Below are 16,809 nucleotides of genomic sequence, written 5' to 3'. Positions count from 1 at the left end.
CAATGGGCTGCCAACTCCATCGCGGATCTCACCGACAGTGTTACCAATCTCAGTGATAAAGAGCAGGCAGAGGCCCATCTGGCAATATTTCAGGTCAGAGCATGCTGAACAGTCTGCATGGAAAAGTGTTTGAATTATTATGGGAGTATTAGGGAGTTCATAGGGGTTGTGATTTAATTTAATGTCTAGCACTTTGATCTACAGGCTGAGGTTGAAAAGAGGGAGCAGAGGCTGGATAACCTGCAGGAGAGAGTAACAGAGCTGAAGGAGCAAGCCAAACTGCAAGAAACCCCAATACAAATGCAGGTGAATATGGTGGCTTAGGCCAGGATTTCAAAACAAAAGGTACTAATGGTGCGGAAATAAAACCACAAGACCTACATACATGTACTTAAAAGGAATATAAAGAGAAATAATCATTCAACTAAATATATAAAAGTTTAACATGCAACATTTGGTTGACAAAATGCTAATTCACATACATGGACGGCATTCTCTTTTTATGTTCATTATCGCACCCAAGGTCTGGAGGGAACATTAAAAAATATACAATGGTTTGAGTTACAAAATCGAAAAAAAACACTCATTGTATGAGATTGCAAGAGGCACAGAAGAAAAAGTAAAGTAAACTGTAAGAAATTGGCCTTTTTTCGGGACCCAAAATAGCAGCGAAGACTATGAGAAAAACTCAAATGGGACTCCCAAACTAATTTCTTAATTTGTTTCTGTATTTATAATTATTTTAGTGTTGTTTGTTTGTTTACGTGTTTATCTGTGATGTTTATATGTTTATACATGTTGAAATCATCAATATAAACTAAAGTATAACAACTGGAACACGAGGAGCACCTGAAAGCACATTGTGTGGATGTTATTTATACATGGGCTTTTGGTTGGATGATGTTGTTTATTTTCTTTGTTGAACCAGGTCCTGGAGTCGGACTTAAAGAAGAAAATCGCCCATGCTCAGGAGGTGTACAACCAGGCCAAACACACTCTGACCTACTTCAGTTTCCAGAAGCAGCGATTGGAGGACCTCATGTCCCAGATGGCCGAGCGGCTGGTGGCAGTTGAGGGCTCCTTATCTGACCTCACTGAAGCTACATCTCCTGAAGACATGGGTACAGTTAAGGTATGACACTATCATTTCCCTCAGTGTGATACAACAACACAATAATTCAATTCTCATACATATTTTACAGTATATTATAAACTAATACTAATGCCAAAAGTAACCATACAGTCTTCCTCTACTTCCTAGTCAAAAGTCTATCCCTGTTGCTTCATATTCCTACCAACGATGCACTATATGGACACACAATAATACAATATTTGATCGGTGATGCCTCAATTATTGAAATGGCTTCCCTCAGGTAACAGGCACGTTTATTTTTATAGCACCTTTTTAACACAGAGGCAAGTAAAAGTTCTTTAAAATGTAATTCTGAGAACTCACCTTGGGTATAGTACTCTCCGAAGGCCTATAAAGACATACTGAGACCCATAATGATGAGAACATTTTAGCTTGATTCCCTATTGTTCCCTGAGGGTGAATTTCGGTCCTTATTTATGACCTTCTTTAGGAGATCAGAGGTCCGACTCCACATCAGAACATACTCTAAGCTGGCAGTAGTTCTATCTTTGGCTCAGATTTGCAAGGTGGATGCCGTACATGTCACCGTCTCTGCCCTCTCCACCACCCTGTAACCCCAATTATGAATATACATCCTCTTTTTCCTCACTTAACATGTACAGGACCTGCAGAGCGTTGTGCATCAACAGAGGGCAGACATGGACTCAGCTAGAGATACGCTGAGTGCCCTGTGCAGGTCTCATCCCTCTCAGGAGCTGTCATGCCTCTCCTCTGACCTCACCTCCATTGCCAAGCGAACAGAGGCCGTCGCCCAGCGCTGTGCCAAGACCAAGGGCAGCCTGCAGGATGGGCTACAGCTCCACTTCAACGGTAATATATATATAGGTGGAGTTTGGACTTTGTGGAGGAAGATGTTAATCAGGATTGTCTCTATGTGATGCTTTATTAAATTATCTCCTGGATGGCATTTATGTTCTTTATCTCCGTCAAATACATAAAGTTATGTAACAGTCTTTATAAGGAGATGTATAGATTTTCATAGCACTTCAAATCTCATAATCACCTAATCAAACAGTGCACAACTACATGATGCAAAGTCATTTGTTAGGTGCAACAGATTTATTGTTGATTATCCTACATCTTTTCCCATGGCACACTCAATCCGCCCACAACAGCCCACACTCCATTTACACACACTGTCTGGCACACTGGTGCGCTCTCATTGCTCAGAAACACACCTGTGCCTCGGAGACTAATGTCGCTCTTGTCACATCTGCTCTCGAGGGAGTCATTTTGGGCTTGTTGCCAAGGCAACCTAGCACAGCGCAGCATGGTAACGCCCACTCTTACCATCTGCCTCAACACATCTCCTCTTCTCACTCTCCTCCTTCCACTTTTACATCTTCTGTGCCTTTATTTTAATCAGTTTTCCTCAACTTGTCACCATATATTCATTTAGCTTGTAGTTTACCGGTTCTTTCTGTTACTCGAAGCAGAGCTCGTCCAAGACTTCCACTCCCGGCTTACAGATCTGAGGTTGGAGCTGAAAGAATGTTCGAACCAATCGGGAGATGTTGCCGTCCTCGGTGCTAAGTTGCAGCGGTTACAGGTATTGTTATGTCATACTTTTATTATGCTTTTCTCTTGGTGCCATTGTCAGGGCATTGTGTCCAAGTCTCTCAGTTTTTAGTAACATACAGTTTTATATTGTAATTAGAACAACATGAATGGATTAAAGAAGTAGTGATTATATTATAGTAATGATTAATTTCATATTTTCTATGTAATTTGCTATATTATCTTCGACAAAATATCATCATGAAATACTGTACGTCATCATTAATGCTTCATTGAACCAAACTAAATCTGGGCTTGTATTTGCACAAACTACACCTCCCAGAGTTTATCACGTTTATACAGCTTCTTAGGAAGGTATGAAGAGTGTTATAAGTCTAGCTCTGAGGGTTGTGGCTTTTTCTTTAAATTAGCAAGGACATATCGCTTTTTATTAGCAACATGTTCCCTATACATCCACAGGTGTCCGTCGAGCGGAAATCTGAGGGTGAAGAGTGTTTTTCTACGGTTTGTGAGGAAGCCGAGAGGCTTCAACTCCACCTGCCTAAAGCTGGAGCAGCACAGATCCGAGAGCATCTCTCCTCCTGTCAGAAAGAGTGGAGGAGCTACCTGGATTGCTGCTCTCAGAGCCAACGAGACTTGGAAGAGAGTATTGACCTTATGAACAAGTAAGTCATTATTCTTGTTGTGTCATGTGTATATGCAAAGCAATTTGAATTGAATGGATTTGCACCTCCTCTCCAGCTTTAATGAGTGTGTTGAGGGTGTAAGAGACTGCCTGAAGCAGATGGATCTCAGCCTCAAGAGAGAGCCTGTTCTTGGGGCAGAATGCCAGCAAGGAGCCCCAGACACCACAGAAGAGCTGGAGAGGATAGAAAACCTCCATGAGGAACTGCTTGCAAGAAGGTGTGTTTTTGTGTGTGTGCGTGTACGTGTGTGTGTGTGTGAGGCCATATGTTATAGATGCCATAGCGTCGGCTGTTAAATATTTGTAACAATAACATATCATTGTCTCTTGCAAGGGACTCCATCGAGCATCTTTGCCAGGAGGCCCAGTCTCTGTCTGAAGTAGGCCGGGGGTCAGGGGAAGAGGTCAGAGTGACAGGCCAGCTCCAGATGGAGCACCAGGCCCTGCTGAAGACAGCCAGGGACAAGCTGCGAGGCTGCCAAGATAGCCAGGCCTTTGGAGAGACCCTCCAAGGGGTTTGGGCCTGGCTGGAGGAGATCCAGGAGAGACTGGGTACAGTAGACAGCACCATGGGGACCAAAGAGCAGTTAGAGCAGAGGCTGGAGACTGTGCAGGTGAGAGGAGGTTTTTAATAGTAAGTTATGCTTATCTTACACAAATTATTTTATACGATGAAATAAAGGGGTTGGAATCATAAAGAATGCACACACTTATTTTATTTTATTTTTTTAATTTCGACTACATTTATAGTTGTTTTTTCTATGACAGCCTACAGTTGTTCTGGTAAACACAAGAGGGAGCTATTTTCTTGAAAAAGTATTCATAAAAAAGGGTGATGTCTAAATCCAGATCACTCTGACCCCTTTGTACAGGACATCCTGCTTTTGAAGGGGGAGGGGGAGGTCAAGCTGAATATGGCGATGGGTAAGGGTGAGTTGGCCCTACGCAGCTATGGAGCCACCGGACAGGAAGTGGTCCGCTCTCAGCTACAGGAAGTAGAGGATGCCTGGGCCACGCTTCTTGTGACTGCCATGAGCTGCCACAGGTAGACTGCTCACCTTGTTACATCACCAAAAATATAATGGGATGGTGTTGTCCCCATGTGTGCAATTATAGCCAAAAAGAAGAAGAGGATATTTCTTTAACTTAACATTGTGTCATAATTTCATTGTAGAACTGCATTTACAGAAACAGGACAAACTTCAGAACTGCAAATCATTCTGGATTTTAATTTTTTTATTGTGCCATTAAAACATTTAGCCCTGGATATTTTAGGGGCCATTTACCTGTGTGCCAAAAAAACTCTTTGGACTAGGTTATTTTCACCATGATAGATTGATGTCTCAATGCCATTAATTACCATTAGGTTAAATACAAAATGAGCAGTATTTGTCTCATTTGGTAACTCTGATTGATGTATTTGATTTAGTGCGTTATTTTTTGTGTCTCTGTATGTGCATGGCCGCATGCAGATGCATCAGTTTTGTGCATGTTGGTGTTTAATTGAGCAATTATGGCGCCCCCGCCCCCCTAGAAAAATGTATCTCATTAGGGAATAAATGGTGGATGGCAAGCAGTGGGTCACACATGGGGTATGTTTGTATTTTAAGGTTAAGAGGATAACAGGAGGCATGGGGTTGCAGGTGAAATAGAGGCGTGTGTGTGTGTGTGTGTGTGTGTGTGTGTGTGTGTGTGTGTGTGTGAGAGAGAGAGAGAGAGAGAGAGAGAGTGTATGGATATTGGTGTTATTTGTACATGTGGCGATAACAGATGGCAAGGAAAATTGTGTGTAACTGCGCCTGTGTGTGTTTGAACCAGAGCATAAAGAGGATAAAGGCACTAAGCCAGTTTTACAGCCAGTACTTAGATTTCTTGGCCAGTATGAAATATGTACTGTACTTGTGTATGCAGAAGAACATTCGCTTTATATGTATATATTTCATGTAACAACATTATCTTAGTTTAAAGCATCTAGACTACATATATATTTATATATAGTATATGTATATATATATTTGGATTAATCCAAAAAGGAAATATTATCACCAGCCACGACAGTGACACTGGAATCTTTTTCACCTTGTGAGTCTGTGTGAGTCATCATGGCAAAATGTGGTGGTCCTGAGACACCTACTGTAACAGGAAGGTGTTGATTATTTTGCCAGAGTTTGAAGAAGGGTGTGGTTTGAGCAAGGGTGCAGGAAGAAGTGGGGTAGGAAGTAGCCCCCACCCCCGCACGTCTGCATTTTGTATGCTGAATATCACTTAGAGATCAAAGTATTCAAATCATTTAAAATGTATAATCTTCTAAGTTGTGTTATTGATACAATTTAAAACAAATAATGTTTGCAGTTTTAAAAAAGAATGTAGCATACTATCCATGTTTGTTAAGATTTTCTCTGTTTATTCAAAATGTATATTCCATACGTGCCACAATAACAAAAAGATCTTTTGTCGTTCCTCCAGTCGACTAGAGTGGACCGTGTCGCAGTGGGGAGGTTACCTGGAGAGTGCTGCACAGCTGCGATGCTGGATGGAGGCTGTAGAGAGAGAGGTGTGTGCCCCTCTCACCCCTCAGCCAGGGCCCAGAGAAAAGGCTTCCCAGCTCGAGAGACTCAGAGCTCTGCTGGCTGATCTGGAAGACCATCAGGTGGCTCTGTCCAGTCTAGAAGAAAAAGCCAGAGAACTGTTTAAGAAGACTGGCGATGCCAGCTTCAATCATGGTGCCCGCACCCAGCTGCAGGTGCAGTTTGATGACCTCACAGCCTTGGTGGAGGTATATCGTTACTTAATCTTTCATTACATGTGGTTAAAAACCTTGAAACTCCTGAGCGTACCAATTTATTGCATTAAACTCACCAACTTGTGTAAGTGTGTTGTTATTTTAGAGTTGTTGTTAACTGATTGTGTCCATTGTCTTTGTCTTTAGGAGAGAGTACGTCTAGCGCAGGCTGTTGTGTTGGAACACCAAGAATACCTGGAGGCTGTTAGGGAGCTCACTGATTGGCTGATGAGTGCTGGAGAGGAGCTTCATCATTGGTCTGATACATCAGGAGACTCTGCCTCTATCAAAAAGAAACTGTCAGAAGTGAGGGTAAGGCAGGAACAAATACAAAGGAATCAATCCCCTTGTTGATGCTAGCTGACACTCCTTTTGTTTTCTTTGTGTACACTTTTGTCAAGAAACTCATTCCAAATTTGACAAATCCCGAAAACAAATTCTAATCTATACGTTGACAAATAATAATGTGCCACATCTGACAGGTGACAAGCCTTATTGTGCTGTAGGCACAGGTGTGCCATCAAAGTAATGTTCAATCATTTTACATCATCTTTAACAGCAGATGGAGTTCTCCAGTTGTCATGGAATTTCCATTTCCATTTTTTGTGAGCAGTTCAGGAGTTTCTGCTGAAATTCTTGATTAATTCTACTTTGGACCATATATGTTGACTGGCCCTTTTGTATGTTATTATGACGATTTTAATATTTTTGAGGCAGTCACTAATTAATGTGTATTCAATTAGTGCTTCTATACAAATCGGTATTCCACACCATGAGTGTACATGAGAAATGTTGGATTACAGTATCTTTTTTTATTGATTGAGGTTGAGGTTATATCAGTGGAACGGTAAGCGATGTTGCTCTGAATTTACAATGCAGCATGCCTTAAGGATGTGTAGTGTATTGGTAAAACTACTACTGAATTATCTGAGCCCATCTAATCTTAATGGCCTCCTGCTGTAAAGGAGGGCAAACTATGCAGGGAATTGGATTAATTTCTTAGTGTTTTCACATATGCCAGTCTTTAATCTCTCTCGCAAATATTACTGCCACTATATTGGACTGTGTAAAAAAGAATGGTAAAAGGGAAGAGCTGTGCAATTAATGCCTAAGCTTTTCCCAATTCACTACTTCTGCAATTACAGAGAGAAAATATGTGAGGCGATATTGATTTGCATTTAAATTTCACACATGGGCCCTTATTATCACATTATGTTGTGTTGTGGTTGGAGAGTCATGGTGTGAATCATTTCAGTAGAGGGGGAAATATAATTTCTTGTAGATACAAGCTAGTTGCTCCATTTTCATTTCCCATTCATGGTCTCAAGGTTAATGTTCATATCCTTCTACTCGCACACATAAATGATCAGCTGCTTTATTCAGCTAATTCACCTCAATGCTATTACATTACACACAAGTGTTTGCTTTCACACCCTCTGCCTTCCAAGTGCTACCTTTCTACACAGAATGAGAGATGCAGACAGAGAGGGATAAAATTAGATATAGTGAGAGAATACCGAGATAGCAAATGAAAATACAGGACATCATAACTAATGCTTCAAAGACAGAATCAAAGAGATATAGACAGAAAGTGATATAAATAGAATCAGAGGTTGCAGTTTCCTTAGCCACAGTTTCCGTAGCAACTTCATCTCCTATCTACCTTCCCTATCTCTCCAGGAGCGTGTGGAGTGTCAGCTACTGGAGGGCCGAGAGCGCCTCAGCAGGGTGCGTCGGAGTGCAGCGTCCACGGCTGAACACACGGCGGCGGGTGGCTGCGAGGCCATGGACCGACAGCTGGGGGCGCTGTCCCAGGCTCTGGAGCAGTGGGAGGGGGCTGCCCTCAGGGCCAGGGATGACATGGAGGGGTCCCTGGCTGCTGCTACAGCCTCAGAAGAAGAATACCACGGTCTGACCACCCGCCTGGAGGATGAGTTGAAAGAGTTGGATGGACGGCTGAGGGTGTGGAGCCAGGAGTTGATTAAAGCTGAAGGGCGGAGCAACGGGGAGGAAGCAGTAGAGGGATGGCAGCTGGCTAAGGTATAAGAGCACGGCATTTAAATAAATGTCGGTTTACCGTCTAAATTATTCACTGTTCATCTGTTCATTATTCAAAAAATAATAGATTATAAAAACTCTGTTCGACTGAGATTTGGGTTGGCGAACTGTGATGTGTAAAAAAGCTATGTTAATTTTAAAGAAGGTGATTAGCATTGTTTAATGGAAAGTACCCACTGGCATACATACACACACACATAGTCTACATCCTCTGCATTCAGCTATGTTTTCTCTCTCAGTAATTAACCATTCCATTTGTAAATCCTAAAAAAATAGATTAGTTTGTAAATCAGCTTCTCTTGTTTTCTCCTCATTCCATCTTCTGTCCCCTCTACCCCTCCCTCTTTTCTTTTTTTAGCCATTATTTTCCACTATCTCTCCTTTGCAAACATTCCCCTTTTCAATTCCTGCTCCTTTCCCCTTTCTGTGTTTGAACTCAAGTGTACAGTGATGTCTTTCCCGACTGCAGGGGTTGATTCTCAGATGCTCTTGCTCCTCACCTCCCCTGCTGCTCTTTTTCTAACATCCACAGGATGTTTACAGTGGGACAATTTCTCTGTATTGTCAAGGCCATGCCAGCATGCACACCTTAATACTCCTCTCCGGCTTCTTCGTCCATGCCTTTATCTGTTTTTTCTCAATTTGGGGCTGTCAAAGAACAGAGGAGGAGTCTTCCCCCTCCTCCGCTTCTCTCTCTCCTCCTCCAGCCTGCTTCCTGTGTCCAGCCGTGTTTTCGTTACGCGCTCGTTTGTGTGCGTTTGAACCAATCCTGCATCTGTGAGGGCTGACAGCTGAATTCCACTGGGAGAGAGCGTGAGAGAGTGAGAAGGAGGGGAAATGTGTGCGAGGGAAAGAGTGCAAGGAGTGGGAGGAGGAAGAAAGAAAGAGGATAGAAGAGGGAAGAGAAAGTGGTAGGACGTTGGGACGCGGGAAGGAGAAGAGAGCAACGAGTCCAGCAGAACAGAGAAGGAGGGAGGGAGTGTTGTTTATAGGTAATACGTCAGAACAAGCGAGCGAGCGTCAAGAAGAGAGAGATAGAGAGAAGGACTGGGCTTGTACATATTTCATGGGACAAGATTTCATGACTGTGTAAGTGCAGAATGTGAGGCACGCTGAGGAGAGCGGGAGAACGTTATCCGCAGCTCCTTCCTGCCACACTCCGCGAAGAACAGAAATGCTATTGTACAAGCAGCGCTGTGAGTATGTGTTGGACTGTTTGTATGTGTGAGAGAGAGAGAGAGAGAGAGCGAGAAGGACAGAGAGAGAGACAGAGGGGGATGCTAGGAAGATGAAGCCAGGGTGTGAATAGGAATGTGAGTGCACTTATTGAAGGGTGTCATGCAGATCCATTGGGTGCTCGTCACTCGTTAACACACACACACACACACATACACACACACTCTGAGCCAGCTCGTGTCTGTTTTGTGTTTAGAATATACTGGAGGGCTTGCAGAGCGCCGAGCCGATGGCAGAGAAGTTGAAAGGCCAACTTAACGACCTGGTGCGATACTCCAGGGACCTGGGCTCACAATCAGACCGGGTCACCGCGCTTATCAAACAGCACAACAGGTGAGAGGAGTCTTTCTGCTTTAGTAAATAGCATATGGTGGAAAATACTTTGGTGTTTGTTTTCTTTATGTGGATTTGGAATTGTACTGAACTCTGTTTGCACTCTGTGATACATCATATTGTCATCCATGGACTTTGAACGGATTTACATCGTGGTGATATGTTTTGACCACTTTATGGTTTAATAATTCAGATCAAGATGTACTTCAAACCACCTTAATGTAAAGATAATTAAGATGTTTTTTATTATGGAAGAATAGTAGCAGTAGAACATTTCTGCTTTGCATAATTCTATAATTCCTTTAATGTTTTGCCATATCCTTATATTGGACACTATACATATATATTTAATACAATTATGATAGAGATTTAAAAATGTTTGCCAAGCCCTGTTATAATTCTTGTTGGGTGAGTAAGCACATAATAATGCCATGCATACTATTCTCATTCATTCCATAACACAGCACCATAACCAAAATAGAAGAAGGGCAGCGGTCTCCCAAAATTAACCTTTGCATGTCTGAAGTGTCAGTGTTACAAACTTATTGTATTAGAGGCATGTGTTTGTGTGTGTGGCCATCCTTCACACTGAGTTGTGACATGTGTCAGCCAGGCTAAACGAAGTCTAAAGGTGACAGAGAGCGCCAGATCCATCAGTTGCTATGCAACATTTAACTGCCTTTCCCTTCATCCCTGCTTGTTCACTGTGTTTGTTTTGGTTTGTGTCTTTCTCCAGTTCAATTGTATGCAAGGCTGTGTGTGATTTGAGGGAAATCAGATACATTCGGATGTTCTTTTTTCCTTGCACTCTAATTGCCTGCTTTGGAGCCCATAAGTGAGCCTGTGTTCATTTTGTGCTTGTTTGTGAACACACCATGCAATGTCTATTCAAAAGAGCAGCAGTGCATATAAGAGAACATGCGTGCATACAACCATACAGACACACAAGTATGAACATCTACAGTAGCACAAATTATTCACTTAATTTGCATGGATGACATGTTGACTTTCTGAGACATTGCATGGTAGTGAGAGCACTGTGACAAAACATTTATTGGCAGACAACCTGAGTGAGGTCAACTTGTTGGAGATGCTTTAGCGGGTAATTGGCTTTGGCTGCAGATTGGCAAAAACAGCACCCTTCCTCATTCACTGGGCTTTTTAGTCCATAATAGACTTGGCCTGTGTGCTCGTCGCACCTGCCCCGCATTAAGCACTGCGGAAAGAAGAGTAAGGAGAGAAAAAAGAGCGTCGGAGGAATTGAGATAGAAGAGAAAAAGGCTGTTACTCCCCCATCCTTTTCATAGCACATGCCATATTTTGTCTGGCACAGCAGAAAAAAGTGTCTCTCTCACTCTCATGCCATCCCCACTTTACTACCCTTTCATGCTCTCATCGCATCATTAAAACTAAAGTGTGTGTCGATAGAAGGTTGTGTGTGCTTTTGCCTTGTTTTTTCATGCCTCCCTTTGGACAGTAACCCTTGCTTGAACAGCTGCGCACCTTGTCTCTCTGATGTAATCCTTTCCATCCCTTCTTCCAATCACCCCTTTAACCTTCACCCACTGCCCAATATGTTTGAAAGCCAATGGCTCTCTTTCTTTGTTGTCCTTCATCTTCCCTATTTGAGTTGTATGTGCATTACGATTTTGCATACTAAATAAATGTTGTCTGTGCAATTATTAAGGTTCGCATTTTTTCCTGGGGTGTAAAGAAAGGGATTTTATCTTTCTCATACATTACACGGGACAGTATCCCTAGGCTGTCATCATGTATAGCATATAGTGAGGCAAAAAGAAAGGGTGTGAAGGTTGAGGATCTGCATGTAACATGTTTGACTTTTGACCTTATAAGGAGACAGGGATTGGTGTCTTATATATAGTATGCATTTAATAATGCCAATATTTCCCTAACCTTGACCATACTGTAGTTGCCATGTGCAGGGAGAAAGGGAGATTTTTTATAAACACTGCCATTGGACATAACTATTTTTTGACATTGAATTTAATTTTAGATTTGGCACAATTGTCCAATATTAACACTGTTGTCTGCTAATTACTGATTGACCTCAAAGTTTTGCTTACATTGTTGAAGTTCGTAGTTTTAAGACCTTCCCTATTCATTTCTTCTGTCAGAAATATTAGCTGTCACTTAAAGAAGAACTTCAACATTTTAAATATCACTTTCATTCAACATGTCTGTTGAAATCCTTTTTATATGTATATTTAATGTCCTTCTCTTTGATTCAAAATTGCTGTATTCTGTGGTTGCAGCTATAGATTCTGATGGATATATGAACAACACAAAGCTTCCTCAGCCTTTGATTAGTGCGTGGTGATAAAATACAGCTGACTAAAATGTAAAATTATCCCTTTAATTTATCCCCCATCACTGTAACCTCTCCCGAACAGACAGTATCTCTGCCAGATCCGTTCTATCTCAGCCTTTTTCTTACAGCATCAATCTGTCAACTCGCATTCTCTCCATCTTGTCGCCCCTGTGAACTCTTACCCCAGTCATATGTTGCCTCTCCACCCCCTCCTAAGCAGTACCCCTTACCACCATCCCCCACTCTCCCTCCTTGCCCCAATGCTCATTCCTTCCACTTCACCTACTTTGCCATTTCTCCACCTGCCCGCTTCTCACTCCAGCTCATCTCCCGGCCTTCCCTTTCTCCTCCACATCATGTGAGGACAGTATTTACAGTATCTGAGCATCTGCACATGCATCCTCTTTGTTTTGATGAACACATGGACAGTAGACGGCGAACTCTCCTCTGGTTGTAACTCCTCTCTTTTTTTGTTCATTTCTCAAGATGGCTTTCAACCTGTGAACACCATATTTAGTCAGTCCTTAACTTCTCTTTCTGTCCCCCAGTCTCAGTCTTCGTGCATCCAGGGAGTGTCAAAATAAGGAGCGCTTGTTGGAGCAGAAGTTCCGTGCAGCCTTGAGAGACTTCCAGCAGTGGTTGGTCAATGCCAAAATCAGCACAGCCAAATGCTTTGATGTGCCACAGAGTGTCGCCGAGGCCTTCACCGCTCTGCAGAGGATCCAAGTAAGAAACATTTTTCTCAGCTCTTATTTAGAGTTAGATTCTTCCTATGATCTTAAAACATTGGTGACATAAACTTTGGATCTTGTGCAGTCCTCACCATGGTGTTTTTGCACTCTAAGTTACAGATATCATTTGGAAATCACACTTGTGTTCAGCCTTTTCAGCTATTGCTGCTTTGTTACCCAGTTTTGATTATCTTTATTGCTGCTGGAAACATGAAGTGCATCACCTCCTGTGCAGCAGAGAAGCTTCCCCAGGGCAGACCTACCAGACACAGAACAGCAAATGAACAGAATGAATCAAATTTTGTGATGTTATTCAGGGATAGAAAGTAGAAGAATTTATAATTACTTGAATGCCACTGAATATAACTTCCAATTCAGCTTTTTGAAAAAGACATTACATGTTTTATATTTTTGGTTGCAGAATCAGTAATACAACTCATATCTAATTGCCACACAGAATGGCCATATAGTTTCACGCTATTGCCTATTAACCAGCTGCAGTGTGACAGTAATGATGTCAGAGCAAGTAGCTGCTGATGTTGGAGTTACATGTGGGGAAAGGGTAATGTATTCACTTCCATAAACCAGAAATAATCAGTCTGTTGAGGAAATTAAATCAACAATCTCCTTGTCATAAAAGTAATTTTTTTGTTCTTCCACTTTTGGGCTGCCACTCCTGCCTACCAGGGCAAATTGTAATTAATTTGCATGGAATGGGCTGGCTAAGCAAAGATTGCTAACACAAAGTAATAGTTGAAAGGGAAATTACGTAATAGTTGAAGAATCAATCCACTTTCAATGGGAGATTACTCAAGGGGATGTCTGTATTGACATGCCGACTGTTGATTGTCCTCTGGTGTGCTTGTTGGAGGGGACCTGCCGTTGCATGAGCTGAAAGTGGGCGCATAGCCAAGAGGGATAAGAGAAAGCTCCACAGCGGGGTCTCTGTGCCACTCTCTTCAAAAATATCTGCATGTGTCTCTTTCTGAGAAGTCTGTGTCTTTTTCTGAGAAGCTGGTAGGTGTAACAGTCTGGCAGTCTCTTTAGAGCACCCCAGGGCCCTGGCTAAGAGTCAGGTGCTCTGTAGTTAAGGTAGTCCACACATCTCTGCACCAGACAGTTAATTACCTGCCAGACACCTGACCATGTAAACCACTACATTACCACCAAGGAACTACTATACCGTTATTGCTTTGAGCTGAGTTTATATAGTAATTCTGCACTCATAAAGCACAGAACATATTATATATTAATAATAATATGTGTTATCTAGCTCAAGTAAAACATGTGGAACTTAGCTTAGCACATGAAGAGTGTCAAATGCACATTGTGTTACTTGAAGACATCATTTTTAAAAAGCATGTCAAAGAAGGAAAGTGCTGTGCAGGAGTTCTTCTGTGCTTCTTCAGAAGTTTCTAATGTAGCCTTGAGGATGAGCAGGACTGTCATAAAGTATATGTCAGTGAAGGAGAGAGGAATAAAGAGGCAAAGCATGTTTTATTTATTATTGACTTGGTGAGGAATGTGGAACAATGTTTCCACATGGCTGACCTCTAGGAGGACCAGGGAGGGGCGGGGGCATCCATTGAGTCATGCTTAATTGGTGGTATATAGTAACATTGGCAGGGAGAGAAGGGTAGTCAGTGTGAAAAAAAACTATGAATGAACAGAGAAAATAAAGAGACACAGAGATGCAGAAAGACTTTCTGTGTTTGTGTGCGGTTTTACTTTACCAAATGTGTGTGTGCGTGTGTGTTTTGAGGGGGCTGAAGCGGTAGTGTGTGTAAGTGATGTGCTGACTGCACAGATGGTGGAGTCGTCCCTGCTGCGCTACTGTCATCGACTCAGCTCTGAGGGAAGGGGGTGGGGGGGTGTACACATTTTCTGTGAGCTATGTAAAAACCAACACATTTCAGCCTCCCTGTACTGTCCCTGGGTCAAGCCCTTCCTTCTGCCCACGCATATGGAATTAGTAATGTCTCGGTCTAATTACTGCTAGAGTTAGATCCTGGGACTCAGTTCGCTATGTAGAGAATGGCCATATTGATTTCAGTTACCCATCAGCCACTGCATCAGAAGTGGAAGACAAAAATAAGTTTGTGATTGTCATTCAGTCTATTCCCCCCCCCCCCCCCTCCTGCTTTAACTTCCACACTCTTCTCCCTTTGTGGTGTTAAATAGTGACAGTTCCTTTGTCTTTGTCTGTGTATCCCCTTAGGAGTTCTTGAGTGACAGGGAGCATGGCCAGGCCAGGCTGAGTACAGTAGGAGCCAGTGGGGAGCTGCTGATGGCTGTGGTGTCCAAAGACAGAGTCGAGGGAATTAAGGCCAAGGTGGCAAACGCCAGAGAAGACTGGAAGAGCCTGATGAATAATCTGAAGATGAGGGAGGATGCACTCAAGGTTGGTTTGCATTCACTTTTGTTTGGATGCTGTGGTTTCCCCTGAAACAGACCGGATCTCAGAGGGATTTGTGTTAAATATAGATTAACTGTACAGTTTGGATGTGAAAATGAATGAATATTTATATGTTCCCTGTTGTCTGCCTCTTTATTAACAGTTTACACAAAGAAGTGTTATATACACAGATATATTAATATGGATCTGATATGCATTTTAGACCTGTATGTTGTATTTCCAGAACCTGCAGTCCCAGATGACGGAGTTTGAGGCCAGTGCTGAGCCTCTGCAGGACTGGCTGAACAGCACAGAGGTCAGAGTTCAGGAGAGCAGTGCTCGTCTACACGATCTTCCAGCCAAGAAAAAGGAGCTCAGCAAACTACAGGTATTGTAAAGTCAGGCTCTTTACACAGTTACACCAATCTGTATAAGTACAAAATGTGCACATGACAAATCCTAGCATGGTAGGTTGTCACTGAGAGGGCATATAGGAAATATCTAATATGACTTCCCTCCAAAAATAATGGTAGTGACATGTTCCTACTGTCCAGATGTAAAGCTCTCTTGAAATTGAGTAACTCTTATAATTATTGTGGTTATTCATGGGGCTGTCTCCTAGTCTTTACAGTGTTTTATAGCCGCTCCTGAAGCAATATTATTTCACAATCCATTTTCTGTTTAATTGCATTATGTCATACTGAGAGTGTGTGCCTTTTACAGTTCTCTTCTCAGCTGCTATCACTGACATTCTCTCATTTCCTCTCCTAACTCAAGTAAGCCCCATCATTACACCATAAATTGAATATTAAGTTGATTTTCCAAGGACACTTAGTAGTTGTAGCTCTCCATCAGATATGCATCCCTAAAGCACAATCTAAAATCAGCTGGGAAAAGAGAAGGAACTAATTACATTTGTCGAACGCTGCCGCTTTAAAATAGAGCAGCGTCTTGACACAATAGTCAGAGGAAAAGTCCAGAAATCTAATTAATTCTCCTTCTGTCACAGCTGAAGCGCTGCGTGGCTAAAAGGCCCTTTTCAGGATGTGATAACAGCCTCTGGCATGTCTGGCAGAGACAAAAAAGGAAGAGAGGCACTGAGCGTTAAAAAGATAAAACTGACAATAGAGAAAAAATATATCAAACCCATCTCAAAGCTCTGCCCTTATCGTTGTTGCTATTTTTGTATTTACTGTCGCCCACTGTTGCACCCCTCCTTGTTGCCTTTTGTCTGGCCCTGCAAGCAATTACATTTCTTCCCCCAGCACCTGAAGTACCATACAATACATGCAGGCTTCAGTGTCTAAACCTGAGTAGGAAAAATCCTCTTTACCTTTTTACATTTATACCCCCCTCCATTGCGCTATTTTACGAGGCTTGTCTCTTTTTCCTCATCTAAGCTGTAGTGTCTAACCACATTTCCTTTTTAAAATGAACATCAAGAGAAATAATGCTGATGCTGTGGCTTTATGATGTTCTTCCCCCCTGTCTTCATCCATTTATTCTGATGTGCTGTTGTTGTCCCGTCTGTTCTTGTCACATGTTAATCCAACTTTGTGTCTTTCCTCTGTTCCTATCACACCTCCCTT

General features: G+C 42.3%; 1 protein-coding gene across 1 annotated transcript in view; it reads left to right on the top strand.

Annotated features, from left to right (window-relative positions):
* Positions 1 to 285: 285 nt before the first annotated feature.
* syne1a (spectrin repeat containing, nuclear envelope 1a) overlaps positions 286 to 16,809 on the top strand; it is a 79,443-nt gene continuing 62,919 nt past the window's right edge. Inside the window, exons 1-15 of the mRNA XM_034527046.1 lie at positions 286 to 306; positions 929 to 1,132; positions 1,756 to 1,963; positions 2,590 to 2,702; positions 3,131 to 3,336; positions 3,413 to 3,574; positions 3,691 to 3,970; positions 4,229 to 4,401; positions 5,823 to 6,132; positions 6,286 to 6,450; positions 7,819 to 8,178; positions 9,629 to 9,765; positions 12,643 to 12,820; positions 15,044 to 15,226; positions 15,465 to 15,608. Of these exons, the coding sequence (XP_034382937.1) occupies positions 301 to 306; positions 929 to 1,132; positions 1,756 to 1,963; positions 2,590 to 2,702; positions 3,131 to 3,336; positions 3,413 to 3,574; positions 3,691 to 3,970; positions 4,229 to 4,401; positions 5,823 to 6,132; positions 6,286 to 6,450; positions 7,819 to 8,178; positions 9,629 to 9,765; positions 12,643 to 12,820; positions 15,044 to 15,226; positions 15,465 to 15,608 (2,829 nt within the window). The 5' untranslated portion in view covers positions 286 to 300. The remainder of the gene's footprint in view (positions 307 to 928; positions 1,133 to 1,755; positions 1,964 to 2,589; positions 2,703 to 3,130; positions 3,337 to 3,412; positions 3,575 to 3,690; positions 3,971 to 4,228; positions 4,402 to 5,822; positions 6,133 to 6,285; positions 6,451 to 7,818; positions 8,179 to 9,628; positions 9,766 to 12,642; positions 12,821 to 15,043; positions 15,227 to 15,464; positions 15,609 to 16,809) is intronic.

This window comes from Cyclopterus lumpus, chromosome 24 (assembly GCF_009769545.1).
Source record: "Cyclopterus lumpus isolate fCycLum1 chromosome 24, fCycLum1.pri, whole genome shotgun sequence".
In the NCBI taxonomy this organism is placed as follows: Eukaryota; Metazoa; Chordata; class Actinopteri; order Perciformes; family Cyclopteridae; genus Cyclopterus; species Cyclopterus lumpus.
The sequence above is the reverse complement of the archived record's forward strand: the minus strand, read 5'-3'. Positions and strand labels throughout refer to the sequence as shown.